Raw genomic sequence first — 9,574 nt, 5'->3', positions numbered from 1 at the left:
AGACACCACAGACTGAGGAAGGAATGAATTGTGCACTGGGCATACACATGATATCAGGGAGGTGGGGACAGGGGTCCTTGGGGAATAGGCACCTCAGCACCCCCACTCTGCAGCCTGACTTCCTGGATGGGGGTTCGGAGCCCCATGTCTCTAACCAAAGCATCCCAAACCAGCAAAAACAGCCTCTCTGCCCCAGCCTGGCGCTGGCTGCTGTCCGTGGTGCTGAATTCCCGTCTGGCCCACAGGCCCGGGCCCCGGCAGCACAGCTGTGATTCTGGCCCTAACCTGCTCCTGGACTGAATAGGATTCAAAGACCAAGGAAGGGACAGAGATAGACAAAGCTCAGAGCTCATGAGAATGGTCGCTTGGGCTGGAGATTTTTTTTCAGAAGAGAGCCATTTCATCTTTGACACCATTTTGAAATCACCAGTGACCAAGAAAAAAGTGTCCCAAGCAAAGGTGACAACGAATCTGGGAATGAAGGCATCAGAGCAGAACCGGCGGGCTTCACCCGCGCTCCTCATCTTCTTGTGTTTACTGTTACCTCTATTAATGAAAAGGTTGTGAGTTTTCACACTCTCACACAACACACAGAGCCGTGACTTCCGTGTCCCAGGTGCACGGCTGTCTCCTGTCCTCCTGACAGCTCTATCACACTGGTGACAACTTCTGAAAATGTCACTTTCTTCTGGGAATGGAGAGGAGCCTCTGCCCACCCCACCCCGCCGCCATTCCCCCCTGCCACCGGCCTGCTCCAGGGCCTCATCCCCAGCTCACACCTGCTTCTCAGCGGTCCTCACCCCTCCCAGCCCTACCCTGCCTCCAGGTCTTTGCACACTCCGTTCCCCATAACCTGGTGCCTCCCTTCCCCCTCCCTCTCCCTTGGCAGCCCAGGTGCTCCATCCCCCACTGGACAGAAAGCTGTTGGAGAGCAGAGATACAGCTACGCATGGAACAGAGACTGCCTTACCCATTCACTTGGCTTGCTTTCTTTCCATAGGAGAACAATATTGAGGGTAAATATCCTAGGTTTAGGCTGAGTGTGAAAATTGTGTCTTTAAGTAAGAAGGGTATCCTTGCAGGGCTTGGTGGAGGGGGGGCAGTAATGGGAAAGGACAGGGAGACTGACAAGTTTTTGGATAGAAACTACTTTAAGCCAGGTGCTGGTGGCTCACCCCTGTAATCCTAGCTACTCAGGAGCCTGAGATTTGAGGATCATGGTTTGAAGCCAGCCGGGGAGAAAAATCTATGAGACACTTATCTCCAATTAACTAAGTGGTAGAGTACTCATCCTAAGTTAAAAATAAAAGCTAAAGGACAGTGCCCTGGCCCTGAGTTCAAGCCCTAGTGCGTGTGTGCGCACGTGCACGCACCTGCTTTAAACAAGACTAAGGATAAGTTAGCAGGATCCCCCCTCCAAACCTCTGTCTCACTCTGCAGATGTGAATGCTGAGGTTTAGCAAGGCAAAGCTCGGTACATGATTTTCTGGGAGGAGGGGACAGTGGGCTTCCAAAGCTGCCCATCCCTGTGCAGAGTCCGTGGAGGCTGGGGAGGGGGCTGCCTCTCTCAGGCGGCCTCTCCTAGATGCCAATCTGACCACAACTCCTTCAGCCCTCAGGAGAGACGCTCTGGGCCCAGGCAGGAAAGATGACCCCTCCCTCCTCCCGCACCCCACCTGCCAGAGGATCCTAGCCTGCAAATAATGAACGATTCCTAATTTAATTACATCTTCAATTCATCTGGGTCTCCCAGGAGCTGTGAGCTAGAGTCTAAGGAAATGCTCAATCGTTCCCAAGAGCAAGGCAGGAAGGGAGGGAAGATTTCCTCCTCTATTTGAGGAAAAGGAGGAGAGGCCCAGGGGCTCTTTCACCTTGTGTGTCCCCTGCTGTACCCCATAGGAGCCCCTCAATCACACTTGAGCTTGGGGATAGACCCGTGGAAGCCGCATAACTGCCACCCCCCCCCCAGCTCCCCAACCATGTGTCCTGGTAGCACATTTCCCAGGAGCACCTGGGGCACAGCAGAGACTGGAATGGAGGAAGGGCTGGGGGGTAGAAAGATGGGGGAGTCTAGGTAATGGGGAAGGTGGAGCAGAAAGGGTGCTGGGTCCATGTTCTAGGGGTGGAGAAAGGCAAGGAGATGGCTCTCATCTCCTGCCCAGATAAGACAGAGGTAAGGGACAGGCATGGGAGGGGCAGGTCCATAGTACGGGAGGGAGGAAGCCGTCAGTGGACTGTAGAGATGGAAATCCCACCAGAAGCCATGCAGCCTTAGGGGATCAGTAAGAGTCTTTGGCCTCCTCATTTTCCAGAGGGGCACTGAACGCTGCTATTTGAGACTGTCTGAAGACCCTTGCCAGTGGCCAGCCCTGGGCCCAAGTCCATCCCCGGCTAAAATCAGACAGAAATCAATTAGGAAACATGAGCAAACTGTAAGTACTAGAAAATTAAAATGAGCTAGGTACCAATGGCTCTCATCTGTCATCCTAGCTACTCAGAAGGCTGAGATCTGAGGATCATGATTCAAAACCAGCCCAGGCATGAAAGTCTATAAAAGTCTTATCTCCAATTAACCACCAGAAAACTGGAAGTGGTGCTGTGGCTCAAAGTGGTAGAGTGATGCCATTGAATGAAAAAGCTCAGGGACACGCTGAGGGCCGGTGGCTCAGGGACAAGCTCAGCGACAGAGCCCAGAACCCGAGTTCAAGCCCCACAACTGACAAAAAAAGAAAAAGAAGAAAAAAAAGCAAGTGGAAATACTTCTTCCAAGTTGAATAATATGCTAATATAATTCAATCATGTATTAAATTACTTATAACAGTTGAATAATACATTTCAATCTGAGCTTCCTAGCAGGAGAGGCAAAAAAAAGAAAAAAAAAAAAAAGAAAAGATCTACCTCCTCCATGTATTCAGTTCTTCCTGCTGCCTTTGCTAGCTCTCTTCCCCTGCTCCCCCACTTTTTGTGGCAGTCCCAGGGCTCGAACTCAGGGCCTGGGCACTGTCTTTGAACTTTTGTACTCTACCACTTTAAGCCACAGCACCTCCATTTCTGGCTTTTTGATAATTAACTGGAGATAAAAGTCTTGTAGACTTTCTTACCCTGGCTGGCTTTGAACCTCCACATTCAGATCTCAGCCTCCTAAGTAACTAGGATTATAGATGTGAGCCACCAACACCCAGCTTCTTTTCCCTTCTTAAAGTTCCTTCTTTTTATCCTTCCTTTTTTTTAGATCCACTGGGGACAGAAAGATCCTCCTCCCACCATTTGTTAGTTATTTATATCCCCCTTGCAGGGCAAAAATAGCATCCAGTTAAACAGCTACAGGACCAGCAACAGTGAAGCCTTGAAGGCCTCTCCCACACCATCGTCTGTCTCCTCAACCACAGAAAGAGCAGACATCAGAACTCCAGAACAGCAGATGGCTTTTTTTTCTTTGGTTGGTCCTGGGGTTTGAACTCAGGGCCCAGGCACTGTCCCTCAGCTCTTCAGCTCAAAGCTAGTGCTCTACCACTAGAGCCACAGCACCACTTTGGTTTTTCTAGTGGTTACTTGGAGATAAGAGTCTCACAGACTTTCCTGCCCAGGCTGGCTTTGAACTGAGATCCTCAGATCTTAGCCTCCTGAGTAGCTAGGATTATAGGCGTGAGCCACTAGCGCTGGCAGGAGACAGCTTTGACACCCCTCCTTGGAGAAGTCAAGGCCAAGACTTCAGTGAGTACTTAGATGTGCATCCATGCCTCTCAGGCCTGGTTCCTCCAAGGTCTGACATTTAACTTACTGAATCCTCAGGACAACTCTGCACGACAGGCTTTGTCCCCAATTTGCTGATTGGGAGACTAAGGCCAAGAAGCAGCAGCAACTTGTTCAGAGTTCCTTGGCTCTCTTTTCCCCAAAGTACCAGCCTCGGGGCAGGATTGGAAATCAAGGCTGAGAAGCTCAGGCAGGCCCCAGCTTGGTCTGGGCAGATCAGAAAATGGAGACCAGTCCCCAGCAACCCATTCCCAGACTCTGTTGCCATGGCAATGGGCCTCCATTTGGAAAAATCTGCATTTTAATGGAGACATAATTAGACATAAAAGACTGGCTAGAAGGGACAGGACCCTCCGGGCTCACTCCTCACTTTCTTGGAAGCCAGAATCCCCCTCATTCCAGACCCCAGCAGCTCCTGCCCCTCCCCTCCCCAAGCCCTTTGGTGATATGCTCTCCCCAGAGCCTCCCGGGCCACTCACTGGTAGAATGTCCAGTGATTAGAGGGGGACACTGAGGAACAGAACACTGGAGGTGCTCATTCACAACCCCACACTAGCTTTGAGAACAAAGAGGCTCAGGGACAGTGCCCAGGACCTGACAGGACCTGAGTTCAAGCCCTAGGACTGACAGGGGGAAAAAAAGACCACTTTTGACTCCCCCCTGCATCACTGTCTGCCCCCCAGATCACCCACAAATGGGCTACAGAGTGGGCCCACAACAGTGCCCAGCCCACCTCATTCTTGCCAGAGTGGAAAGACACAATACAACACTGGCTGTGCTTAGTCTAATGTCTCTAAGAGCCAAGGGCACATCCTATCTCCATTCTAGTACTAATTTGTTAGCTCCATGCACCCCCCCCCAGGGAGCTTCAATCAAGCCCCAGTTAACAGATGAGGAAACTGAGGCATTCTGCTCAGGAACTCTCTGGAGTCACTCAGCCCCCTCAGTGAGTGCCTGGCAGTAATATGCACCCTTTTCTAGAAAAAGACCTCATCTCCACCCTGGACAGTCCAGCCAACCTGATGGCTCTGACTCAGCTTCTCCATTCCTGCCAGACCCAGGAGGGCTGTTCTGCCCTGAGCATGGAAGACCGCACAACAGGGTCATCAGGGAGACAAACCTGCAGTGCGGGCTGTGAAGACCCAAGGCCAGCCTAGACACTTGAGACCCCACAGTACAGAGACCAGGTTGCTGGCTAGAGAAAGCTAGCCTGTGGCGCCACCTAGTGGTTTAGTCACCAAGTGGCACTGGCCCAGCAGTCATGGAGATCCTAGTCCCACGTTCTCCGCACCCCTCTTTAGAGAATTTCCCCTAATGACTGCCACTAGGTACACACAGCCCCAAGAGGCCCTGTTCCTGGGGGGACCTTGGAATACACAGAACTCCTGTACTAGGGACCATGTGCTGGCCAGCCCAGAGCCAGAGAAGAACAGCTGGGCCCTTGGTCCTGCTAAGTCCAACTTGCCCATCCCTAACTTGCTGCCCCCTGGCATCCCAAACTCACCCTTCCTCCATCCTATGCAAGCCTTTATGAAGTGCTTACTGTAGGCGGAGCCCACTTGAAGCTAATAGTGGGGGGCAGCTGGGAAAACATACAGCAAACAACAAATACATGTGAGAAAACAAGGTGGCTATTTTAGGAGAGGAAACAGACACCCGTCTGGCCACATGACTGGGCCTCTCCCCCTCCCACAACCACTAGGACACAATGATAGAGTCTGACCCTTGAGAGCATTCTGTGCACTGCTGTGTCACTACAACGCTCTCCTGTCCGGACTGCTTCCCGCCCCACTCAGGGTTAGCTCCTCCTCATCTCCCCAGGCCCCATCTGGCACCAAACACCACGGATGTACTGTCCTTCCTACCCAGACCACATGCTGTGGTGTCTCGATTCCCAGCTCTGGCACCACCGGTATGATCTCATTATTCCTTGGCCTCTGCACTGCTAGACCAGGTAAACGGCCTTTGCACTGATGCCTCACCTGGGCTCACAGGTAACTAAAATCAGGAAAACAGTTTGGCCTCCCTGCCTCCATTTTGCTCCTTTCTCCTCTAAGTCTCTCTCTTGCCATCACTGCCAGTTCCAGGAAGAATGTCTTTATGTCAAAGGACCTATGCTGTCCTCAAGATGAGGATCAGCAGAGGCTGGCAAGACAGAGCGCCCCCTAGATGAGGCCAGTGACCTGGGATGGGGTCAAAGGGTCTCCTGGGAACCAGATTGGTCCTCTCCAGTGATGGCAGTGACAACCACTCCAGAGCTCTGTGGAACCAGAACCAGAGTACCCCGAGCCTGGACTGCTGAACTCTGCACTCTCTCCCCTGCCCCCATTGTGAGGCTTGAACTCAGGGCCTGGGCACTGTCCCTGAGCTTTTTTGCTCAAAGCTAGTGCTCTACCACTTTGAACCACAGCTCCACTTCTGGTTTTGTAATGGTACATGGGAGATAGGAGTCTCATGGACTTTCTGACCCAGGGTTGGCTTTGAACCTCAATCTTCAGATCTCAGCCTCCTGAGTAGCTTTCCTCTGATGTGATGTTTATTATTATGAATGTCTCCCTCCTGGGCTACTGATTTTAAGACTAAGTAGAACCAGCTGGGCCATCTCCAGGACCCTCACAGCATCAGATACACAGAAAGCCTCAGGGTTTCTCAGTGAAATTTTGTCATGGTTCACTGACTGGATGGAGCTGCCTGGCTTCCGCCTGCCAGGTGCCAGACAGAGCAGCTGCCAGCCAGAACCCCTCCTCCTGCAGGAGGAGTCATTTCTAGGGCAAAAACTCTCAAACTTTTTCCATCTAGGAAACCTTTGCTCTCTTTAAAATCTCAAGTTCCCACCAGGCATGGTGGTATACCGCTCTAACCCCAGCAAGGTAGGAGGACGGAGGTCCGAGGACAAAGCAAAGACCCTATCTGAAAAGCTAACAGCAAAAGGACGGGGGTACTATGGCTCTGTAGTCTATCTACTGATAGTTACCATATTAGAAACTAAAGCTGAGAAGCCTTCATTTGTTTTCAGACACGTTCTTGCTACGCAGCTGGTCTTGAACTCGAAATCCTCGTGCCTCAACCTCTGCCTCCAAGGGCTTTTTTTTTTCCTTTGAAACAGCTCTCCATCTGCGCTAGCCTTGAGCTGGCATCCTTCCTCTATTTTTTTTTTTTAATAAAAATATGTCACAGGGCTGGGAAGGCGGCTCAGTGGTAGAGCGCTTGCCTCCCACACATGAGGCCCTGGGTTCGATTCCTCAGCACCACATAAGCAGAAAAAGGTGGAAGTGGCGCTGTGGCTCAAGTGGTAGAGCGCTAGCCTTGAGCTGAAGAGCTGAGGGACAGCGCCCAGATCCAGAGTTCAGGCCCCAGGACTGACCCAAAAAAAAAAAAAACACACAAAACAAAAACAGAAATATGTCACATTGCCCCTTGGCAAAAGCCCTGGCAGCTGCGCTCCCAAGCCGCTCTCTGCGCCACACGTTGACGAATCCCCACCGAGTCCTTAAGAATCAAGACCGCCGACCCCGGGCCTCGCCCCCTTCAGAGAGGCCAGGCCCCGGGCGGGCGCGGCTGTCTGCGGACGGCTTCCGGGAGGAGGCGTGACTTGACCCTCACGGAGCCGATTGGGTTGGGATTGGACAACGAACGTGTCCTTCTGCACCTTAGGCCCGCCTCCCCCAGCCCCGCCCCTCCTCTCGCTCTAGAATAAGCCTACAACGCATGCGTCATGAGCTAGGCGGCCCCCTTCCTCCCGCTCCCCACCCCTCCCGCACGCCGGAACGGAGTGTTCCAGCTCCGGTTTCCACCGGGCGAGGAGCACCGCCGAGGCCGAAGGAAGTCGCGTGGGGCGCGCGGGCGGCGCTGGGCGCAGTCATGTCGGCCGCCTTGGTGCGGCGAGGCCTGGAGTTGCTGGCGGCGTCCGAAGGTGAGGAGGGTTCATCCGCGGGGCTGCGGGCCGCGGGCCCAGGGCGGGGAGGGGCCCCCGAGGGCGGGAGCCCCGCGCGTCTCCGACTCGGCTCCGCTCCTCTCCCCCCTGCAGCCTCCGGAGCGGCGCCGGGCCAGGCCCGGCCGAGCGGGGCCCCGGCCAAGCGGGCCCGGAGGGCGAGAGCCAAGGCGAAGGCCACCCAGGCCCAGAAGCTGCGGAACTCGGCCAAGGGCAAGGTCCCCAAGTCGGCGATCGGTGCGTCCGGGTCGTTGCTAGAATGCCCACGAATGGAGCAGACAGATGTAGTCACGGGTATAGCGGAGATAGCGGGGATGGAGCTGAGAGTTAGGTCAAGGCCCTCGTGGACCGAAGGCTTAGCGAATGGAGGAGCCTCGGAGTCTCGAAACGAAAGGTCCAAGGACAGTTACTCCAGGAAGAGTAGACGGGAGCTGTTGTCTTTTAATTTGAAGGAAAGGCTAGCATAGTAAAGGTGGCATGTAATGAACAAGCGTGTTGGGGATGTCTGGCCATCCTGGCACTGGGGTTGCTGCCATTTCTGCTGGACTGAGACTCGCCCGAGGCACAGAATTCCCTTTGGACTTGTCTGAGGCTCAGATGTCCAGCCCAGGGCCCTGCACGAGCAAGAGTGGGGAGAGGGGTGGCCACAAAAGCAGACAACTGTGTGACCGCCATCTCATACCTGGGCTATTGTAAAGGCCTCCCAGTTGGTTTCCACCTTCTACATAGCCCTTCTCCTGCTCATCTTTTTTTCTTCTTTTTTGATGGTATTGGACATTGTGCTCAAGACCTCATATTGGTTGACTGTTTGCCTCCCATCTTTTCTCACTGGGGTCCATGAGTTCAGGAGTTCTTTCCCATCCTGCTTCCTGCTGAAAGCCTGGCACCTAGAACAGTACCTGACACGTAATTGTGCTCAGGACCTATTTGTTGAATACGTGAGAGCAGGGGACACTTTCAAGAAAGACCACTGTGGAGAGTGGATTTGGCCAAGAAGCCTCCAAACTGTTGCAGTAGTCAAGGAGGAAAGACAGTGGGATTTTGTCTGGGGCAGGGATCCAGAAGGTATCCAAGGAGTCCATCTGAAGTGACAGCCCTTCCTGTTACCCACAGCTGAGTACCAGAAGCGAGCGCATCAAGACCACCTCAGAGCAAACCTGAAGTTTATGACAAGTGCAAGAAGCACTGTGGCGGAATCTGTTACGCAGCAGGTTTGTCTGTGGGTATGGGGCTAGAGGAAGGGACCTACCTAGGGATTCCCTGGAGCCATGGGAGCGGGTCCAGCTGTTCCCTGAGCCCTCAGCCCTGCACCCCCAGGAGCCTCTCCATCTGTGCTTCTAGTAACTGGAAATGATGTGCCCTCTGCCACCTTCCCAGATACTGCACCAGAATCAGGGCCGCAAGGCTTGTGATCGACCCGTGGAGCAGAAGAAAAAGAAGAAGAAGGCCGAGGGCACAGTGTTCACGGAGGAAGACTTCCAGAAGTTCCAGCTTGAGTACTTCGGCAGCTAGAGCTCCTGTGATGTTCACTGTGGGGGAGAGGCACCTAGAGCAACCTGGACTTCACTGCCCCTGCTGGCCTGGGCTAGACCATACTGTGTGGTTTATGGCCAGCCAATGGTGATGCAGAAATAGCCTGGCTCTAGGAAACCCAGCTGAAGCCCCTGGGAGATGGGACTGGAGCTAAGCAAGCGGAACACCCTGGGGCAGATTTGCACTCAAGACAGGAGCTGACTGAAATGTAGAAGGCACCCTCTGCCCCAACCAAAAGGGACCCTTTCTATTTACTGTGAGGAGGCTTGGTCCTGGCCCCCTGGGGCCATACTGCTGGAAGGAAGAAGGCTGCTGGGTGGGCTTCTGAGTTCTAGTAAATGTGCCGTTTTGACTGTG

General features: G+C 53.5%; 1 protein-coding gene across 1 annotated transcript; it reads left to right on the top strand.

Moving 5' to 3' along the window:
* Window positions 1-7,526: 7,526 nt before the first annotated feature.
* Rps19bp1 (ribosomal protein S19 binding protein 1) lies at window positions 7,527-9,574 on the top strand. Its single transcript, XM_069999579.1, has 4 exons — window positions 7,527-7,666; window positions 7,781-7,921; window positions 8,798-8,895; window positions 9,062-9,574. The coding sequence occupies exons 1-4, from the start codon at window positions 7,615-7,617 to the stop codon at window positions 9,194-9,196; spliced, it is 426 nt and encodes a 141-aa protein (XP_069855680.1). The 5' UTR covers window positions 7,527-7,614; the 3' UTR covers window positions 9,197-9,574.

This window comes from Dipodomys merriami, unplaced genomic scaffold (assembly GCF_024711535.1).
Source record: "Dipodomys merriami isolate MVZ:Mamm:240054 unplaced genomic scaffold, mDipMer1.0.p SCAF_55, whole genome shotgun sequence".
Lineage (NCBI taxonomy): Eukaryota > Metazoa > Chordata > Mammalia > Rodentia > Heteromyidae > Dipodomys > Dipodomys merriami.
This window is presented reverse-complemented; position numbering and strand designations above follow the sequence as displayed.